This window comes from Suricata suricatta, chromosome 9, assembly GCF_006229205.1.
Source record: "Suricata suricatta isolate VVHF042 chromosome 9, meerkat_22Aug2017_6uvM2_HiC, whole genome shotgun sequence".
Lineage (NCBI taxonomy): Eukaryota > Metazoa > Chordata > Mammalia > Carnivora > Herpestidae > Suricata > Suricata suricatta.
Window position 1 is genome coordinate 107,045,677 of NC_043708.1, and position 22,486 is coordinate 107,068,162.

The 22,486-nt window shown below is 47.5% G+C and overlaps 1 protein-coding gene across 1 annotated transcript; it reads left to right on the forward strand.

The window, feature by feature from the left end:
- Nucleotides 1-6,506: 6,506 nt before the first annotated feature.
- LOC115302340 lies at nt 6,507-22,375 on the forward strand. Its single transcript, XM_029952264.1, has 7 exons — nt 6,507-6,731; nt 7,139-7,332; nt 7,623-7,792; nt 12,835-12,953; nt 13,256-13,339; nt 18,798-18,954; nt 22,014-22,375. Exons 1-7 carry the CDS (start codon nt 6,507-6,509, stop codon nt 22,304-22,306), a joined length of 1,242 nt encoding a protein of 413 aa, XP_029808124.1. The 3' UTR covers nt 22,307-22,375.
- The last annotated feature ends 111 nt before the right edge of the window (nt 22,376-22,486 follow it).

The window sequence follows — 22,486 nt, forward strand, 5'->3', positions numbered from 1 at the left end:
AGACCAAGACTAGTGCAAACTTCTTAGCAAATCCCTGCGCCTTCCAGACTCTGCTTGGGAATTAGCGTTTTGGCCAGACCAGGCCTTGGGGCAGCGTTGGCTTGAAAGGCAGAGCAGACCCTCAGGGAACGACAGGCCAGGAGCGGCTCCCACAGCTGGTGGGGTTACTCTATGGTTTCAAAAATACTTCATTCAGGGCAGGAAGCTAACATGAGCATCTGTTAGTTTTACTCTCCGCCCTTGGCATGGTCAATTACACCAGCTTGCGATTCATCTTTGGAAGCTACAATCTCCCTTACTTTCATCTGATCAATTTCAAGGTTTTGTGAATCCGTGGAACAGATGTTTCAAAAGGGGTGTTCATTGGTACTTTGGTACTGGAAGCGTGTGAGTTAGCTAGAGGAGGTATATGAATGTATTGAGACTTCCAGTCTAGAGGAGGTATATGAATGTACTGAGCCCAGAGAAGGTTCCCCAGACCTGGTTCTCAGATGTCCCCACCTGCAGCCACTGACCTGGCAGAGTCTTGTCTCTCCTGCAAGGGTAGCAGGTGATCACTATTGCCGCCTTTGACACAGACAGACCTATCGGCGGTGATGCTATCAGAACACGTCAAAGGACCTTCCCCTCACTCCTGGGGTTGTTTGAATGTCGGGTCTGCTTGAAGTGATTTCGGGCATGTGGGACTCCAGTCTGCCAGGTGCCTCGTCATCACCAAGCCTGCTGTTAAAGCTGGGAGGGAAGATCCAAGGACTCACTTGCCCCTTTGTTGTTGCCTATCAGTGTTTATCAAAAAGAACTACTAGTGGTGGGTAGGCAGAGTGGTTTGGGGGTCTGGCGGACCGAGCAGATGCTTAGGATTCCCACGTTGGGTCAGGTGGTCCTTCTGGGTCAGTTCTCCATGGGCGGTAAGCAGATCTGGCGTCAGGCAGGGCTGGGGTTGAAGCCTGACTCTCATCTCCCCACGACAACGTGGAGCTGCTCATTCAGCCCCTGCTGGGTGCCAGGCATGGGCGCAGGGACTGAGAACAGCCCCACTGGACACGATGGAAGGGGTTTCACAAGAGCAGGGGAGGGGCATCAAACAAAATATCACTCACACTGTTTTATCAGTTACCTTTGTGACAGCACCAGGGAGGAAAAGTTTACGTTGGTGAGAGTATATAAAGGGAAGAACTTCCCTTGTCTAAGGAACCAAGAGTGGGGCGCCTGGGGGGCTCCGTGGTCAAGTGACCGATTTTGGCTCAGGTCATGATCTTGCAGTTCGTGGGTTTCAAGCTCCACATGTCAGCTGACAGCTCAGAGCCTGGAGCCTGCTTTGGATTCTGTGTCTCCCTCTCTCTGCCTGTCTCCTGCTCCTGCTCTGTCTCTCTCTGTCTCTCAACAATAAATAAATGTCAAAAAAAAATTTTAAATAAAAAGAATCAAAAGTTCTTCCCAAAGGAAGCTTAGACTTATGGGTGAGTTGGAAGTGGGGGCTGTTAATCTGGCAGAAGCAAGAGCAGGGGCAGAGGCCCTGAGGTCGGAGCAGTTTGGCCCACTCTAAAGATGGGCAGTAGGTCTCAACTGTTTGCGGGCTCAGGAACTATCTGAGACATTAGTTAAAATGTCCCCTTCCTGGGGTCGCCTGGGAGGCTCCGTCGTTTGAGCATCTGACTCTTGATTTGGGCTCAGGTCATGATCTCACGGTTTGTGAGTTCAAGCCCTGCATCAGGCTCTCTGTTATCAGCACGGAGCCCACTTCAGATCGCCCTCTCTCTCTGCCCCTTCCCCACTCATGCTCTTTCTCTCTCTCAAAAATGACAAATAAAATTAAAAAAAATTTTTTAAGTACCTTCCTGATTCCATCTCCAGAAATTCTGATTCCACAGGTCTGGGATCGGGGCCCAGGGATCTGTGTTTTATGCAGGTATCTCAGGAAATGTAGGAGGTACTGCTTAGGGCCACACTGAGAAATAGTGTGTTGGAGCCCATGGAGAGCGGGACGAGGTGCAGGGACTCATTGACCTTCTCTAAGCAGCTCTTAGAGTCCACCATGGGGTTGCAGGAGGGCAGGAGGGTGAAAGGAGAGAAGCCACATCCCAGTGCCTAGCACAGAGCCTGGTGTGCAGCAGGTACCAAGCAAATCACTGTGCATCTGCTACTGCTCGACTCAGGTCACGTTCACGGGGCCCTGATGCTGTGGAGGAGTGGACATAAGGTTAGGAGGCAGAAGATCTAGGCCACTGACTCGCCATCCCCGCCTTAGGCCAAGCTCTCTCTCTGGGCCAGTGGACTGAGGTTTCCGCCCCGGCAAAAGGAAAGAGTGTCATCAGGGGTCTCACCTGATTAGCAGCTCGGTTACCACCTGCCATCTTGAATTTCTCACATCTTGGAGTCCAGGCCTCCCCCACCAAATCCAGGGGTCCTTGGCCTGGCTGCCCAAAGAGGCTTTGAAAACGCCAATTGAATCAGAATGTCTTGGGGGTGAGTCCCAGGCATTGGTAACTTTTCAGCTTCTCAGGCAAATCTAATAAAACCCAGTGGTTTAATTCTTTGAATCTCCTTTTTGTCCAGAAGAGTAAAAAAGGGCTCAGTGGAAATACCCTCTTTCCCCTCTTCTGGTCTAAAACTTCAGGGATCACCAGAGCCTGTAAAAAAGCATCATTCAGTATTGCCATGCCAAGTTCTGTTTTTTAAAATATTTTTGACATAAATTTTTAAGAATCTTCTAAAACAATACCAAATAATCTAGAATGACTTCTCATCTATCAAGACTACCATATTTGGTTTAATTAACTTTCTCGAGGTGTAATTTGCATACCATAAACGCACACAGTTAAACAGTGCAGTTGGATGCCTTCTCACAAATGTATTTTGCCCCCCCCCCACCTCCCATGAGTCATTCACCTTAAACAGTTTTTGTTTCACTTTCTCTGGTGGTTTCCCCATGCCCTGTGCTTATACTGATATCTATTGGATTTATTTATCAACTTTAGATAAGGTGGCATATCATGAATCCTCCAACCGGGAGACTGGTGAAAGTGAAAAGGGACAGGACTAATAATTACACAGAATAACAGGCATACAATGGGCCTGTGCAGGGCAAGTCAGGGCATCTGGTCAACCTGACCTTCTCTGCACAAGCTCAGCCATGATGGGGGAGGGGTTCAACTCATATACCCCACCCCTAGCCTCCTTCCTCTCCCCAAGTTTTGTTAATGAGGTCCCTATTCTAGTTTATCTGTTGCTTGAACTTTGTAAATTCGAGTAATATTTGTAACCCTCTGCTTCCTGATTTCTCATCTCCTTTCTCTTGTCAAGGCTGAAAGCATTTGCTCCTATCTTGTAGTCATTGTGAAGCTTTGCCCATTTTGTCTAGGAGAAACCCAAGGCTCAGGGTTTACGTCATGTTGATGATACTACTTTGTTCCCTGTGACCCAAGAACCCGACAGCGAACCGCAGCAGCTCCTTCTATGTGCTTACGTGTGCCTTTCCCAGGAAAAGGCTTCTCACAGCAGCACTGAACGAATTTTTCTTCCTTATTCTCTACCAAGACCTTTAAATCGTGTCAAAAATTTAGTTTGGTCATATATGGGTCATAAATTTCTCCATGAAGTTTTTTTCTTCTTGTGGCCTCTTGGGGTTTCTTTTCTTATTTTTATGTATTTATTTTTTTAAAGAAACACATACCTCTTCGCCATACTCCTAAAATCTTCCAACCTCCTCTTATATATTGTTTGAAACTATTCTTTTTCCTCTTTCTGATCTCATTCTACCTCGGTCCCTGATTTTCTGCACTTATTTGTTCTCAGGGTTTCCTGAGTCAGCTATCCACCAATTATCCTGGAACGCCTCATATTAGATCCTTGAATTAATTCCCCCAGTATTAGTCCCATAATTTATTCTTCATGATTTCCAAATCAGGTTACTGGAATACATATTCAAATAACTTCTCAGAAAGGAGGCATGGAAATTAAATTTTTGAGTCTGGCGTGTGTAAATATGAAGGAGTTTTTCCCCCCCTTAATTCACAACTGATAGTTTGGCTGGGTATTGAATTCCAGGTTAAAAGCCATTTAAACTTAGCACTTAGGAAACACAGTGAAGAAGTTAAAAGGCCAGGCCTGAAATTGACATTTACTGGATCCAACAAGTTGCTTAACTTTTCTGTGTCTCAGTTTTCTCATCTATAAACAGAGAATAAAATAGTACCTAACTCATGGAGTTGTGGTGGAGATTAAATTAGTCTGGGGGCACCTGGGTGGCTCAGTAGGTTAAGCATTCCATCTTCGGCTCAGGTCGTGATCTCACGGGTCATGGGTTCGAGCCCCACATTGAGCTCTGTGCTGACAGCTAGCTCAGAGCCTGGAGCCTGCTTCAGATTCTGTGTCTCCCTCTCTCTCTGACCCTCCCCTGCTTGCACTGTCTCTCAGAAAATAAATAAATAACAGAAAAGTTTTTTTTAAAAATTCAGAGATTCACTTCATCTCTAATACATTTCTAAGACTGTAGGCTCTGAAACTCTCTGAGTTCAAATCTTGGCTCTACCACAATGCAACCTGGTGACCTTGGACAAACCTCTTTGTGCCTTTGTTTTCTCATCTGCGAAATGGGGACAATCATAGCACCCATTTCCACAGAATGTTGTAAGGAGGACATGCGACAAGATATGGAAGAGCTTTAACATCACTGGCACTGGTTCTTACTGTACTTACTGTGATCTATTAAAATCTCACTTGTTTAGAGCTATGTGAACATCATTGCGAACGCCTTTTTATACTACCCAGCCCACAATTTGTTCCTCATTGTCATTTACCTGTAATTATTGGCAGGAGCTCTGAGGGGAGACGGGTTAAAGCATGGCATAGACATAGGTGTCCCGGAGACAGCTCATGCAGGTTTGTGAGCTAACGGTTCTTTAGAAATCCTATGAGCTGATTGTCAATGTTATCATGTAAAAGGTAACAGACAAACTTACAATGAAATGAATTATTTCCAAGCCAAACGCTGATGGATAGTAAAAACTCATCACTTCCTGTTTGTTTGATAACAGTTTAGAACTACGCTCTTGAGGTTGTCCACTGTATTGCGTCTGTGTGCGGAAATGCTGTGTAATGGTGTGCTGGTGCGTGCCTCTCTCCGGTTCCTCCCACAGCTCATGCTGGTGGGAATGATTACACCATGGAAATTGGCAAATGCTACACATCCGGACTGGACGATTGTTTTGATCTTTGTCTCGACTTAGGAGAATGACAGAGACAATGTTAATGATGTAGATTAAACTTACAAACATGTTATGGCAGTTACGTTGTAAACAGCACAAAATATCGAAGGCATGTTCTTCCAGGATTCCCAACGTGTGCTCCGACTCAGCAGAGAAGCCATTTGTGCCATTGTTGAATAAATGTCTTGTTTGACTGTCATCTAGCCCATTAATGAAAATACAAATATCAGCTAATATGCACGTGGAAACTATACTCATTTTTCAATAGTAACAACAACTTGGCTACAGATACAAGGGTTTAGGAAATATCAATGGAAGCATTTATAATGAATTATGATGAAGGGCATTGTAGATTTCATGATTTATGTCATACTCGATGATCCTTTAGAGCACTAAAATTCATAATATGTTTACATGTGTAGAAACCTGTGCACATATTTGTTGTGAGGGAGCCGGTTGTTAATCGCCTATTAGCCCACCACTGAGTGTGCCGGAAAAGTACTCAGACCTTGGAGTCAGACAGACCTGGGCTGGAATTCCAGCACATCCATTTATAAGCTGTGTGACCCTAGGTGAGTCACTCAACCTTTTTGGATTTCATCAATAAAATGGAACTATAAAGGCAATGCGCTAGCCTTGGTGAAATAGTATGGTCTAGAGGTTAAGAAGCCATGTGCAGAAGTTGAGCTGCCTACATTTGAATCCAGGTTCCCCCTAATTTGTGACTTTGGCTCACTAGTGCTGTTGGGTGGTGTCTTAGTCAGGGTCCTACAAGAGAAATAGGACTGGTCGGAGGTATATATAAAGGTATTAGCTTACATGACTGTGGGAGCTGGGAAGTCTGAAATCTGTAGGGCAAGCCATCAAGAAGGGCAGGATGGAATGCTCGGGAACAGGCTGAAGCTCTAGTCCACAGCCAGAATGTCTTCTTCAGGGAATTCTCCTTTTGGCTCATAATGCCTTTCAACTGATTAAACCTGGCCCACCCAGATTATGGAGACTAATCTTTTTCTTAAAATCAACTGACTGTAGATGTTAGCCACATCTACAAAAGTGTTGCCTTCACGGCACCACCTAGATTAGTGTCTGATGACACTAATGACAGCCTGGCATGAGGACACAAAACACAGAGAGAAATAACCAACACAGGGTCGAACAGCACAGTAGTGGGAAAGACTCGGACCCTGCCTGGCCAGAGCAGGTGCTCACTAAGTGTCAATGACCACTGTTCTTGCTGAGACTGAAGTTGGCTTCCCAGGAATAGGATGACTACCACACAAGGAGGGATCAGAGGCCCACATGGGGAAATCCAGCGTGACACTGGCTGGCAGCATAGCTGACCCCCTGAGACCTCGTCGGGAGAAGGCTGGGAGACAGAAGAGAGCAGGGACCCCAGAGCCCTGGGCCCCAACAGGGAGACCAGCAGGGCACCCTCCAGTGGAAGGCAGCTATGATTTGGTGGTACCTCTCAGGGCCCCTTGCAGGACGTCTGGCCTGGGGCTGGAAGATGAGGTCGGCTATAAGGTGACAGATAGGAGGCCCCGCAGGTGGGCAGGCAGGCGGGTGGCCGCGGTAGATGTATCATCGCTACAGACTGATGATTTGTGTAACTTTCATTTGCCGCCTTAGCCGGGAGCCAGGTTTAGAATAAACTCCAAGAGATCAAGCTCAGCTCTCTAAACTGGTCCCCAGGCCCCCAGGCACAACTGTGTGATCAGCAGAATTTATCTCAGGGCAGGGGTGGAGGTGGGGTGGCGGCAGGGAGGCTCACCTGAAACGTCCTTCTCCACTCCCTCTGCACTCTTGCCTTGCCCTTAAGGCCTTTGGCCTTCCTTAGACTCCCCTGGGAGCCTCTGTCCCAGAAATTTCCAGTCCCCCTGCGCCCTGCTCCCACACGCTGGCTTTGGGCCTGTCCCGCTCCTCTTGCACAGTCCCGGGCCACCGTAGCTGTGGAAGGGACATCTGCAGGACAGAACTGGTGGGTCACGGCCTGTGGCTACAAGGGTTATCATTCCCCAGGAGACCTGCGGGACCGGGAAGAAAGCAAGCCAGGAGAAAGGTGTCCTATCACATCGTGGTGGGACATCCGCACCTGGGCCGTCTGTGCAGGAGAAGACTCAGGACGGTAGGTCCCACCGATAGAGAGTTCAGAGCCAGGAAGAGCCCGATCCTTGAGGATGAGGGTGGGGGAGCAAAATGACTTCCTTTCTCTCACACAGGCGATAGCTGGGAAACACAACCCCGCCCCCCAATTTCCGGGGGCGTGGGTCCCTGCCCTGCCACAGCTGGCAAATGAGCAGGGGCCGCTTTCCCAATTCAGGGAATCACCAGGAATTCCAAGCAGAGCAGCCAGATTCCTGGGTGCCGCCGTCCCTGGCCAGCCCCACCTCAGCCCTGACCTGGTGGCCTTGGCAGCTTCTCTGCTGACCCCACTTTCCCACGTGGAGTGGAGGGCCTGGGTTTCCAGTCACTGCAGACACAGCAAGGGCTGAGCAGTACTACCCCGGCCCGAGGTGAAGGGTTTGGAGCCAAGCTGCAGTCCTCGGGCGGCAGAGGGCTGTCCGAGGATGGCATCGCTGGGGATGGTCCCCAAGGCCCATCTGCCTGCTCTCTGGCCTGGCTGCCTCACCCACTGCACCGTCCCCTTTACAGTCTCCTCTCTGACTGGACCTGTCCCATTTCCCAGGCCACCCAGTGGCTTTCAACATGTAGTCACTGCTCCTGTGGTGTGTAACATATTCTTTTGCTATCCCTCCCACTTTTTCTTTTCAGGTGACTCCATTTCGTAGTGTTGCCCCCATCCCCATTTCAACTCCCAAGTTCCAATACTGCCCTGTGTATTTCCAGAGCAACTCATAGTACATTGTCTTAGATTACATGCCCTGTTCTTCTTCTAGACTCTGAGCTGTCACTTTAATTTGGTTTCATTCATCACTTAATCCCCAGGATCTAGCCTGATGTCTGGCACTGCATGGCAAATGAGAAACAGGATGGACAGAGGGATGGATGGATTAGTGTTGGCTGGATGGCTGGTTGGATTCAGGGATGACAGAATGGAAGGATAAATGGATCCATGTTGAATAGATAGAGGGGTGGAAAGATGATGGATGGATGGATGGATGGATGGATGGATGGATGGATGGATGGATAGATAGATGGATATTTGATGGATGGATGGATGGATGATGGCTGGAAGGCAAAATGAGTGGAAGGAAAGAAGGATGGATAGATGACTAGATAGATGATGGGTGGATGGGATAGACAGATGGATAGATGATGGGTGGATGGATGGAGGCTGGAATGAAGAAAAAGAAAGATGGATAGATGGAAGGAAGGAAGGAAGGAAGGAAGGAAGGATAGGAAGATGAACCTAAGAATGGATACCTGCATACAGGGATGTTGGAATAGAAGGATGGGTAGATAAACGGATGAATGCATGGTTCATCCATTTGACAGGACAGCCAAGGCTACCTTTCTTAATCTGTAGAACTTCTATTTCCCCAGCACAGAGAGAGGCTTGCTCACTGAAGTGCTAAAACACATCTTCAGTGTTCTGTTTCCAGAGGATCCTTCTGTTCTTCAGGTCTTCCTAAAGCCAGCTCCGAGAGAAGCAAAGCAAGAGTTATTGGCTGCACTTCATGGATGAGGAAGTGAGATCTGGAACTGTTAAGGGTCTTGTCCATGGATGCCCAGCTAGCCTAAAACAAAATGCATATCAGACATCTTCCTTCTTGACTTCTGGCTCTGAGCTGTGTGAGATGTAGAGAGTAGAGAAGGGGGGGGGGCAGGAGAGGCCACTAGCCATGTTGGGCTTCAGCTGGTTCCTTGTAAGGAGCAGAACTGAAGCTGATCCCACAGACCCACCCCGGCGCTGGCCTAGGTGCCCCTCTTTGACACCGCAGAGGCAGGGTGAACCATGCCTTCCTAAACTAGCCATGTCTGACTGGATCCTTCAGTGCCTCCAGGAAGGAAGCAGCATTCAGAGGAAAAATTAGGAGAGATTAGAAAGATCTAGAAAGACAGAAAGATCTCCTTTACCCATCCCCTGCTGGACCAAGGCATGGCTGCCCTGAAGAGGCAGGTGGGTGGACACCACTGCTCCTTCTGGAAGCCAGAGTCGGTGATGGTAGGCCACACGGCGATCCTGGGGGAGGGTGGCCTGAATGGATTTTCTTGAGGAAATGGATACGAATTGGCCATTCTGAATGAGTCACAGCAGTTTCTTCTTCATGAAAAGTCCTATTCACTTTTTCCTATTAATTCTTTTTATTTTTTAAGCTTTGTAAAAATATTTTCGGATTTAAAAAAATGTTACAAAAATAAAACAAAGAACTTGCCAGATGTTAACATTTTACATTTGCTTATTTCCTTTAGAATTTCTTTTATGATTCTCTCTCTACATTCACATGTATAGGTGTATATGTATATCTATACATATGTATATAGATTTACATATATGCATATGTATATGTATGTATACATAATATAAAATTAGTAAATTTAGGTACTCTTGCCTCTAATTGCTTTAGCATGTTTTTGCTTAACAAGGAATACTCTTTCATAACTGCAGTATTGTCAAAATTAAGAGATTAACATTTCTATACTAGTATCTAACCTATAGACTTGATTAAGATTTCACCAACTGTCCCACTAATTGGGGATCCTCTGACCCAGGGTCCTACTTGCATCTGGTTGCCATGTCTCTTTAGCATAGGATCCTGTTCCTCTAGGGAATAGTTTTCTTAGCCTTTCTTTGCTTTTCACCACCTTAACATTTTTGCAGAGAACTGGCCAGTTATTTTGCATCTGCCCTTTGCTATGAGTTTGTCTATTGGCCTTTCCTCTTGGTAAAACACACATTATGCGATGTTGGCTGGTTGCCACAGAAATGATACTGTCCTCAGTCATCATATTAGGAAGGGCATGATGATGACGGGTCCCCTCACTGGTGAGTTTAGCCTTGATCGCTTGGTTCAAGTCGGGTCGGCCAAGTTTCTCCTCTGAAAAGTTATCTTCCCCTTTATAAAGTGCAAGGCATCTTGTGAGGACATTTCTTGAGACCATGTATATATTTTGTTTCTCATCACACGCTTGCCCACCAATTTTAGCATCGGTGCATAATCTTTGCCTGAAGCACTCACGGCTATGGTGGTTGCCACAGGTGATGTTCTAATTCCAACAGTTCTTCTATATTTACTGGTTGGAATCCTGGAAGAGTTTCCCTTCTCATTTACTTATTCCTTTATTTATATCTGTTTAATTTTTTTAATGCTGATTTATTTTTGAGAGAGACAGAGCATGAGAGGGGGAGGGGTAGAGGGTGGAGAAACACAGAATCCGACGCAGGCTTCAGGCTCTGAACTGTCAGCACAGAGCCTGATGCGGGGCTTGAAATAAAAAAAACCGCAAGATCACAACTTGAGCTGAAGTCAGATGCTTAACCTAAGTACCCCTATTTACATCCGTTTAGACTCAAGGATTCTTTCTTTACTGTGGGTTAAAATCTGCTACTATGATTAATTATAACATTATATTTTGAAATAATTATAGATTCCCAGGAAGTTGCAAAGATAGCACAGCCCCGTATACCCTTCACGCAGTATCTTGATGGTTGTATCTTACATCCAGTGCAATGTCATTACAGTGCAATGTCAAAACCAGAAAATGACATTGGTGCAAGGTAGGCGAATAGCAAATTCATGTCATCATTGCAGTCAAGATACAGAACTGTTCTATTACCACAAAATCCTCCCCTGTGCTATTCTTTTATAATTTGACTCACCATCCTTCATCCCCGGCAACCACTATTTTGTTCTCCACCTCTGTACTTTTGTCAATTCCAGAATGTTCTACAAATAGAACATACAGAACATGACTTGTGGGATTGGATTTCTTTGCTCGGCACATTGTCCTTGAGATCCATCCACACTGTTGTGTGTGTCAACATCTTACCCATTTTCATTGCCGAGTAGTAGTCATGGCGTGGCTGTACCAAGTTTGCTTAACTATTCACCTATGGAAGATGCTTGGGTCGCTTCTGGTTTGTGACTATTATGCATAAAGCTGCCTTGTACAGTCACACCCGGGCTTTGTGGACATGTTTTCCTTTCACAGGACTAAGCATCCAGGAGTGCAAGTGCCAGGCAATATGGTGAGCGTCTGTTTAGACTTTTAGGAGACGGCCAGATTTCTCCAGAGTGGTGGCTGCCTCTGTTTCCCGGCATCCTCACCAACATTGGTATTATCGCTATTTTTAAATTTTGTATTAACATTCTGGTAAGTATGCATGGATATCTCATTGCAGCTTTAATTTGCATTTCCTTAATGGCTAAAGATGCTGAACGTCTCTTTGGGTACTCATTTGCCATCTGTATTTTTTGAGCTAAATGTCTCTTCATGTCTTTTGCCCATTTTCTATTTGGATCGTTTTCTCTCTTGCTATAGAGTTTCGAGAGTTCTTTATACATTCTAGGTACAGAAGTCCTTTGTCAAATATGTGGTTTGCAAATATTCTCTCTTGTTCTGTTTTAATGCCCAAGATGCCCCTTGTTGATTTGTAAAAGCAAGGTTTCCCGTACTCATCTCGCAAATTGTTTTCTAGCCCCTACCATCTGCTGGGGCTTGTCTGGGAGCCATAGACGAGATAGATAAGGCAGGGTCTCTGCTCATGAGGTGCTCAGAGGCCAGTGTCAGGGTGTGGAGTAGAAGAAAAAAACCAGATCATTTCAACAACACAGTAAGTGGTGTGAGAAGTGTGGTGTGAAGTAGGAGGGACCAGGAAGATCGGCCAGGGAAGGTGGGAAAATCGGAAGGGTGAGTCTCCTGAGTGCCAAGCAAGGGGCCATGGCATTTGGAGCAGGAGCAAGAGAGCTTGTGCACATGTGGTTGAATCATTCAGAGCTCCTGGCTGCAGGGCTAAGGAGTCAGAGGGCACTATGGGGCAAGTGCTTGGGAATTCCATAGAGTTGGGTAGCCATCTTGGAAGGCACTCCCTGATCATGTGACTCTTCTCAGGCTCAATTTTATTACAGACAAAAATGAATTTAGTAGTGCCTACCTCCCAGATCCCAGCAGGGTTAGAAATAATATACATAACACATCCAGAACAGTGCCAGGGAGATAGAATTAGGTGCTTGATGAATATTAGCCTTGGCAAATTTTTTTTGGAAAAATGAAGGAAGTTTGAAGATTGGCTTGCAGGAGGGAACCCCACCAATCTCCTGGCCCTTCCCAAGGATCTCTCTCTACCGTGGTTTGTCCTGAGCCTGCCTGAGAGAAGGGATGAGCCTCCTCCTGTCTAGCTCAGGTCCATATCCCTGTCCTGGGACCACAGACTTGTGTTTTTCTGGGACTAGGAACCATTTCCACCAATTTAGACACACTTTTGGCTCCTACCCAATAGTGCTTAAACCTCTCTGGGCCACCAGGTGATCACTGGCCTTTCTTTCTCAGCCACCTTTCCTGGAAGAGCTGTTTATTTTTATCATCTCCACTTCCCCCTTTCCTCTTCTTCACTCAGTGTGGTCTAGCTCCCTGCCCCCACCTCAGGGACTTCCCTGGTCAAGGTCATTGTGGCCTCTGTGACACTGGCATGATTCACTCTCTCTTTCACCCAATTTCCCTGCAGCATTCGAGAAGGTTGACCACTTCCCTCTTCTTGAGACATTCTTCTGGGTTGGCTTTCAAGGTGGTGTCCATGCAGGATGTTTCCCAGGGTCCTTATGGGAGCCGCTTCTGAACTCCTCGGTATGCTCCTCTTACTGTATCTTCTACTAAGGAGAGGTGTCCCCCAGGTTCATCCCTCTGCTCACTGTCCTCACTCAACATGCTTGTGCCCCTTTCTGGTCCCTCCCTGATCCCCATCCATGCCTTCTGTTAGCTTCTTCGGTCTGGGGGTATCAGGTATCTATTCTCCCACTCTCAGGACTCTCTCCTGGACTCCAGGCCAATGGGTCCCACTGTCTATTGAATATCTATCTTTACCTCAAACTCAACATGAGTGAAGTCAAGTCCCCCAACTCCTCCTCAAACTGACTCCTCCTCCCCAGATTCCATCTTCCACTGAACAGCACTACCATCTTCCAACTGTCAAGAACAGGCTGATACAACACAGGGAAAACAGTGATGGAGAGGTGAGTGATAAGTTCAGTATCCACTTATGCACAAGAGGACACTGAGGCAGAGATGCCAGGGAGCAGCTGTCAGTGTGTGGCTGGAGTTGGGAAGAGGGATCAGCACAGGAAACAGGATTTGAAGATGTTCCCGCTGAGCTAGGAGCAGAGCCAAAGGCCCTGCTGGAAACCCAAACCCCTTTCCTGGAGCCCCCCAGCTTGGTTGTACTTGTAGGCTCAGTCTGCCCACCTCTAGGCTTGAGAGTCCAGGGTACCATGATCTGCAAGGGTGGAGAAGGAAGGAAGGAGGAGTTCTGCTTGGTCAAGCAAGGGGAAAGGAGATAGCCAAAAGAGAAGGAACTGGAGGCTACAAGCAAAAGTTTCTCCAGGGTGGGGGGTTGGGGAGGTACAAGAGCAGAGGCCAAAACAAGAAGTGAACTTGACATATTTATGTGGTTTGAAAAGGAGAGACTGAGTTACTCTCACCTAACTCCTCATTGTGAATCTGTGAATTTGCACTTCCTGCCTTAATCTGAGAAGGCAGGGGCCAGGAAGAAGGGGGGACCACTAATGATAACACCAAGATAAACAACAACAACAAAACATAAATAAGTGAAAACAACCTCTGGTGGGTATGGAGTGGAGAAGAGACATTTGTCAGGCAAACAAACAAAAATGCAGGCAATTGTGTGTCTTGACTGACACTTGATTGGTTTATCGAGAGCATACTAGTGCTCAGATACTTACCACGTCTTGTCTTCCCTGCCATCATGTGCAACACATTTTTATCCCCATTTTACAGATGAGGAAACAGACTCAGAAAGATTACTCAACTTGTCTGTGGCCACTCAGTTCAGAGTGTTAGCATCTAATTCTGATGCCCATGCTCTTTTATTTGTTTTGTTAAATATTTATGTTAGGGCTTTTTTTTTTAGTTAAAGTTTATAATCATGCAGCTTAAAAAGTTAACCAGTTCTACAAAGTTTATTAAGGTAAATAGTATTCACCAGCATCTCTCTTTTATAGACAAGCACTTGCAACTGTTTAAGTGATTTCATCTAAGACTTACATTCATAACTCTGTATAACATGTTTGCATTGCTATTTCTTGATATTTCTATTTTAGGCATTATTGATTGACTTTCCATTCTGCAAGAGTGGGTTTTGGCTCTTCCCGTTGTCACACACATACACCTGATACACACATGCACATGTCCTCGCTTCCATCCTCCCCATACAGTCATATAGTTAATTTTCTCAGATCTATAGTCAGCACTGACATTATTATGATGAAATAACTACTACTACTTAAGAGCTGATTTATGTAGTAAGATTCCTTTCTCTTTCCTGACACCTTTTGTGTTTTTTGGAGTTGATAGTTTCTTTTATTTTTCCTGTTGCTTGCACAGTTTCCTATTAATTTATTCATTCAACATTCAAAATGGCCACTTTAGTTTTCTGAAGAGAGTAGACACATTACTGCACATCAATTCTTCTGTTTCATTTCTATGAACAGTGTTCCATGGGGTTTTCTTATCTTCTCCAGTTGAGACTGGCTACCATCTCTGCCTGGGTCATGACTATCATCCTGGGCTCTCATAATCATCATTTGGGGGATTCCCTTTTCACCTATATCTGTTTTATGGTTTCCTCTTTCTTGGTGCACCCCTACCCCCATTTTGGTTGATATTTCCATTTTTCAGGAGTTTTCTGATCAAAGTATGCAGGAATAAAGTTTTAAACCCTGCAGATCTTTCTTCTTGGGCTACTCTTTTCCCTCAGAGAAGAGGCTTCCAGTGTCTTGCCTGGAGGATGTAAATCTAGATGCAGGTTACTGGGATCAACTGAGAGAAGATGGCTATGGTATCTCAACATTAAGCATACAAATGTTCTCTTCAGCCCCATTTTCAGTTCAGACTTCCACCTTCAGCTGGGCCTCATACGCCGCATCTTGCTGCAGAGATTTTTATCCCCAGGCTTCAGCCAGGGGAAGAAATAGTTGTGTTTCTATAAGGAGCACAGGGAAAGACCTGGAGCTCTAATTGCCTCTAGGTAAATTGCCTTCACTCGGTAATCTTTATTTCTGCCTCCTCTCCGCATTTGCTTCCAGAAGTACCTGGTGCTGCCAGTCCTGAGGCTTTTGAAAGTTGTGCTGGGTAAATCAATTTGGTTCCTATATTTTCCTAATACCAGCTTAGGAGTACTTGATATTCCTCCTTCTAGGCTGGTTACCACTTCTCTACCTGCTTTCCAGCTTCCAAAATTTTGTGACTCTTTTCTCTTGTTTTCCTCATTCTTATGGGTTTGTGCCTTCAAGATGCTTGTGTTCACCCTCTGTCTTTCCCTGGGAATCCAGGGCCATTTCTCCCTCCACATACACAAGTATCTAGTGCTCAGAGTGGGTGGGACTTGCAGACACAAGTCACTTCTCAGCCTCAAGAGTTTCTTAAGAGAAAGGAAATGAGCTTCTTGGTGTGAAATCAACACATTTCCCACACAGGAGTCAAGATACCTGAGACCTAGAATGACTTGCTCATTATCTTCCTGGGCAACCCAGAGCAAGTCATCTCACCATTTTCGGTGAATCTGTGTTCCCGTCAGTGAAACAAAGCAAATGTCACTTGCAACCCTGCATGAAGATAGTGAGAATCAAATGAGATTATGGGAGATACAGCTCTCTGCACAGTTTCAGGCACCACACAGATATCTGAGATTAAGATTCCTGGTCTCTAATTCAGGAAGCACCTAGTAAGCATCTGTGCTAGGTCCTCAGGATTCAGTGATGAGAAAGCAGGTCCTTTTCCCTAGAGAAGCCCATGGCACAGCAGAGGAGGCAGATGAATAAGGACTGAACAAGGTAGGTGCACAAGGAAGGATCATACCAGTTGAAAGAGAAGAAGAAGATTTAAAGACAAAACTAGTATGAGCAAAGGAAGAGGCATGAGTCTGCAAGGCAGTAACAAAGAGCTACAAGGTCATGGGTTTAGAGCTATGTGGCTCGATTGGAGCTGGCTTATGCTGCCATCTATGCTGTACTCTTTCTCTGTGAGCCAGAGAGGGGGACTGAGCCTGGATAGTGGCCTGGTTGAATCTGTCTGAGGGAAGGTCACTTCTGGTAGTGAGATGAGGGGTGGCTTAGAGAAAGGCCAGTTGAGCTCAGAGTTCTATCAGGATGCTGTTCTCTATCAGTAGAGTGATGTGGCCGCAAGGAGGTCAGGAGCAGGAGAGATGGAGAGAAGACTATGGGCTTCAAGAGATAGTTAAGAGGCCAAGTCATCAGGACATAGTAATCAATAGAGAAATTTAGGAGATGAGAAAATTTGAGGAGTCTAGCCTGACTCAGGCATCCCACTCTGATGGCTGGCTGGCCAGTGGAGCTGTTCCCCAAACCAGGGGGTTAAGAAGAAGAACCGTCTGAGAAGAGGAAAATGAGAGAAAGTAAAGGGTTTTAATGTGGACGTCTGGAGTGTCACTGATCTGTACCACACAAGACGGGATGACAATGACGGAGCTACAAATGTGAGTCAGGAAAAAGTCTATAGAGGTATTAGTCATCTGGGCATCAGTCACTCAAACCAAACCACCACCATCACCATTATTACCACCACCACCCTCATCATGACCATCAGTTCCATCACTATCATCACCATCACCACCACCAATACCACCATGACCGTCATTATCACCACTGCCACCCTCCTCATGACCATCAACTCGCCACCATCGTCACCATTGCCACTACATTATTGTCACTATCTCCATCGCCCCCACCACCATTACTGTCAGCTCCACCACCATCACCCCCCACCACCATCCTGATCTTTGAAGAGTAGTTCCAGTTCCCCATCTTCTCAGAAATTATGATCTCTTCCAAGATAGGAACTGCCTGGGTCTATGCCTGCCCCTGGCAGATGTTCAGGTACTATTAATATTATAGTCAACCAGTGAAAAATGGACATTAATGTCAGAAAAACAGTCACTGGCTTCTTGCTCACCTCACCCAGCCTGCCCAGGGTGTCATTTGAGCAGTTTGTGCATCCACCCTCATCTAGACCTTGTGTCTGAAGAGACTGCAGTCTGCCATCAACTCAGCCACGTAGACTAGGCCAAGGCTCACCCACCTTCTCAGAGCAGCCAGACTATTGTGCACCCCCGTACCTGTTTTCATCACTTGGTAACTAGCACAGAAGTCTCCCCCTGTCCCTTACCACACTTTTACCCCCTCCATGTCCTGAACTTGCATCCCCCAAGGAAGCCCTCCTTTCCCAACATGACATCGGCCTTGCCCTGGTCTTCTGAATATCCTGCTTCATAATCTCCTGCCTACCTCCAGCTTCACTTGGGACATGGCTGTCCACAAAGCCTACCTCCTCTTACATGGCCCTCCAATGCAAGGAACCCCAGGGGTGGTGGGTTTGTGTAGTGAGCTCCTCGGTCCTCCTTAAGAGTCTCTCCGGTTCCTCTTAGCCGGCATCAGACCTCATCTTCTCAGTAAAGCATGGTCTTTCTTTTTTTGGAGGTGGGCATCAACACGCCCCAGCTGTGTGACCATGGGCGAACCAATGACATCTCTGAGTCTCAGCTTCTTCATCTGTAAAATGGGAACAATACTTTTTCATTTTTAAGGGCTATCATTGGCTTTGATGACACAGCCTAAGTAAGTCAACTGGGACATTGCCTGACACATCTTGAGTGTTGGATACATTGTCATTGCCTCTTATTCTCTACCCTCCATCCTCCAGGGCTCATTTTTATCATTGTTATTTATGGTCTTGCCTAATCTATCCTTATTAGGCATGGCATAAGAGTGGAGCATGCCTCCTAAATGCTTTCAAATCTCCCAAAGCTCTGAGCCCATAAGAGGGGCTCCATAAATGTCAGCTAAATGACCGAATCAAGTTGGTGGCCGTTCAACAGGTGCAAACCCTTGCTCACTTGTGAGTTAACCTTCAAGAGACGAGAAGGCACAGGTTAGATCCTTTGTGCATTCTCCAGCCAAATGACACTGGTGTGGGGGGACATTTGCACCCTGCTCCCATCCAACTGCCAAAATAGCAGGTCTGGTGGCATCATAAAACGCGTGGAAGACTCAGATGAGGAGCTGTGTCCACCGGGGCCATGAATGGGTCTGCACTAATCAGGGAGGCTTCCCAGAGAAGCTGAGATGAAAGCCGGCTGCACATCAGAATCACTTGGGGGCTTTAAAAGCCCAATGTCCACACCCGGGCCAATTAAATAAAGATCTCTGGGGTGGGAGCCAGACATGAGCAATTTTTATAGCTCCCAGGGGACTTGTGCAGCAGAGTTTGAAAACCTGTGGGTGAGAGGCTGGTTGTGGAAGGCTGGGGGAACGGGAGGGGCCAGACACTGTCGGCCCCCGATGGTGTGATGCAGATACCTAGGAGTGTCACCTCCCTCCTCTCCCCTGAGGCCCGTGTTCTCCTTTACTGGCTTTTCTTTTTTTTTCCACTCACCTCCAGTTCACTTTCGCCGCTGACGAGAGGGAACATTTCCTGCCAGCGCCTGCATTAATAACACCGTGTATCCCCAGGGAGATTAGGAGCCTCTCTGTGTTCAGAGTCCCCTCGCTCATCAAAGGCCGAGGGCGGGGGGAGGGGACCGGCAGGATTTACACGGGTAACTCCAATTAAGACAAATGTCAGCTCCCTCTTCGCAGACTGCCGGGTGCTCTTGCCCAGCTGGGTGGTGGGGGCCTGGTGTGGGAGAGCAAGGCTGTTGTTCTGCAACTGTCAGGCTCTGACAGAAGCAGCCAGAAGGAAGCCAAAGAAGAGCCGGCGCAGGAGGGCAATCCCGGCACAGAGGCCCTCCAGGGGGGAGGGGGCAGCTTACAGACCCCACCTCCCCAGCATCATCCCTCAGGGTGCTGCTTTGGAAACCCAGTGGGGCTGTGTTAGAAGCCTGCTTCAGGGACCCCCCAGGATCGGCTGTTTGTTTCTCCGAGGCTGCTCCAGGGCCCCCATCAGCTGGCGGGTACAGTCCCTCCTATACAAACTGTGGCCAACTGGAAGGTGGCCACGAATGCAGAGTCTCAGGCCCACAACCACTTCTCCAGGGCAGAACCTACAGGTGGACAAGATTCCCCGTAACTGGGACACAGAGTGAAGGTTGCGAAGCTCCGTGGCTGTGAATCTGGACTCCAAGGGAAGACAAGGCTACCGTAGCACCATGAGGACAGGGAAAGGCTGAACAGACGGGGTTTGAGGTCCGGCTGTACCCAGGAGGACCTTCCCGATCACCCTGGCTGGGTCATTCTGGCACCCAGTTTCCCAGGCTGTGTGCAATGGCGTCAAGGATGTCCTCACATGGGACCAGCAACTCATGGAAATGTAGGTCATGATCGTGACGGAGGTACAAAAAAAGTAGCCAGTGCGTATGAGTCACTTAATGCTAATGAAGTTATGCAAATTACTCACCTCTCCTATTTCATGGAAGCACCATTACTGTCCCTGTTTACAAATGGGGAAATGGGGGCCCAGCAAGGTAAAATCACTAGTTGACCCAAGGGGGGTCAGCTAGGAAAGGCTGGAACACACCGAACCTATACGCTTAAGCATTGTGCTTTCACCAAAGCGAAAGTAAGCAAAAGCAAAGAAGGTTTTTCTTTCCTGGGCGTCACTGGGCTGCCTCCAAATGGTAGGGACACCAACATGGCGACAACTAAATTCACCCTATTACACGCCAGAGAGCTGGGTCCCGAGCTCTGCAAGATCGCCCAGAGCCTGTGACCTTGCTCCCATCACTCACGTGACTGGTGGGCAAGCTTCTCTCCTGCCTTGGCTTCCAATCTTTCCCACAAAACTTCTTAGGTCAGAAGAAAATAACCAGGTAAGTTCTCGGAGAGCTGCGTAAAGGAAGCCATGGTTACAGTGGACCTTGGAAGCAAGACAACAGGGTTCAAATTCCAATTCTGCTACTTCGGGTGGCCCCAGGCAGTTTGCTTTACCTCTGTGGGCCTCAGTTTACACCTCTGTAAAATGGGAGTCATTAAAGCATGCTTCCTAAATCTATTGAAAAGATAAACTGTGGTTTGGTTGTAGGCTCTAGCATGAGGTCTGACCAGTAGTAGGCACTCAGGAAGCGACAAGTGCTCCTTTTCCCCTCCTCTTCAGCAGCAGCAGCAGCAGCAGCAAACATTTCCCTACAAGGGAACCCTGTGGGTAAAGCAGAAAACTTCTGGTACCAAGGATACCAAAAAGGGATTACCTTGAACTCATTGAGCCTGCAGGCTGTCTGGGGGCTTAGGGTGCCCACGGCTATGTGTGGCTTTGGAATGGGCATGGGGTTTTGCCGAGCCCTGCAACTGGTTAGCACAATACCAGAGAGTTGCCAAATTATCTGGAGAAACTAATTCTTGGGGGGTTATTTACACTACCTGCAATAGAAAGTACTTCTAGAATTGTGTTTCCGTGGTTCTCTGCTGTCTTGAATAGAGTGCCCGGAGCCTTTCCGTGGCGGCTTGAAGGCACTCCACTGAACACTGTGCTGTGTGCCCCACGTTGTGAGGGAGGGTGCCCTCGGGGACCCTGGGCCGAATGCAGAGCCCCCTGCGGCCGCGAGGCGGGGCAGGGGCCAATAACAGATCTGCCCTTGTTGTTCCGACAGTGAAGTCTTCTGTTAGAATGGAAACATCTGAAGACATCGTGGTACATGACCTTCGAGTGAGAACTGATTTCTTGGATTAACAGCGAGTATTTGGCAGGCCCCTCGAGGTGGGGGTGGTCTCAGTTTAAGAAATAATGAGAGGAGAGGCCGACAGGACTTGGCCTTGGGGCTGCCTCAGGTGCAGACAGGCAGGGATTTAGACCATCCCTGTGGATCTGGGGGTTTAGAAGGGGCCACCGTTAGGGTGGTCGAAGGGTGAACTTCCCTTGTCGTCGCTGAGAACACTCTGGGATCCAGGAGCAAGAAAGGAGGGCACGCTAGTGGGTGCATAGAGCAAAGGCTTAAATGCCGACTAAGGGCCATGAGCGCCTGCTTCCCACAAGAAAATATCCCATTGCTCAGCCCCACGCATGAGGCCCTGTCTTGCTCTGTAGAACAGACTGTATCTCTATCTCTATTTTTATCTATACAAATAGCCTTCTCAAGCCAACAGTTCATATGAAGACATGGAAAGCATGTGCATCAAATCTGCAGATGACTCAGAGCTGGAGGGGATGAGAGAATGAAGGTTCGAGATGAGCTGGGCCGTCGAGAATGCTGGGTCAAAAGCAGCCAGATGAAATTTAACATCAATAAATCTAACGTCTTGCCTGCAGTTTCCAAAAATCAATTGCACAGGACCAGGATGGGGAGACCTGGCGTGACTGCAATTCCCATAAAAAAAGAGCAGGAGGTTTAAGTCGGCCTCAAGTTCAACGTGAGCCAGCGGAGTGAGGAGGCAGCCTGGGGAGGGGAAGGAAGTGTGCTACAAGAGTTTAATGCTTCGGCTGCAGGAACCCTGGGCGGCAGGGTGGGGGCGCGGGTGGGGTGGGGTGGGGGGGCTGAATGGCTTTGTCAGAGAGAGTCAGACCTACAAGGGCTGATACTTACCGAGGACTCAGGACACAGAGGGGAGGACCTGCTCGCCCAAGTTCACCCAGCCAGCGGGTGGTGGATCCGTGCACTTGATCGCCCCACTCCTCTGCCTCTCTGTTAGACAACACCTTGTCTACTTTCTCTTCCCCATTTTGCAGATGAGGAGACAGGACCGGAACCGTGGGCACCATATGTCCCCACTTGCCCAGTGCATGAACTGCAGACTCAGGCCCTCCTGGGAGGCTTCTCTTCAGGACTCTCTTCCTCCACTGGGCTGGGTGGCTGCCAGCCCATCAAGGTGGCTGAATGGTTACCCTTCAGGAACCAAAGCCCGTGTCAAATTTTGTGTGGCACTTATCCCACAAGGGGGGTCCACCCCGCTCTGCCTAGCAGACAGTATAATGCACCAGATTTAGCTTTCTTTGTCACCCGGGGTCACGTTCAAGGTTAACAATTACCACGCCTCATTGAAGCACAGCGGGATATTTACACTGGAGAGAACATGAGACCCTATATCAAGTGTCCCTGTTTGTGTTTTTTTTTTTAAAAATTCTTTTCCATTGAAAAGAGGCCACGCCTCTGGCCTCTATTTCTTTCTAATTTGCCATGATTCACCAGGCTTTCATATGAC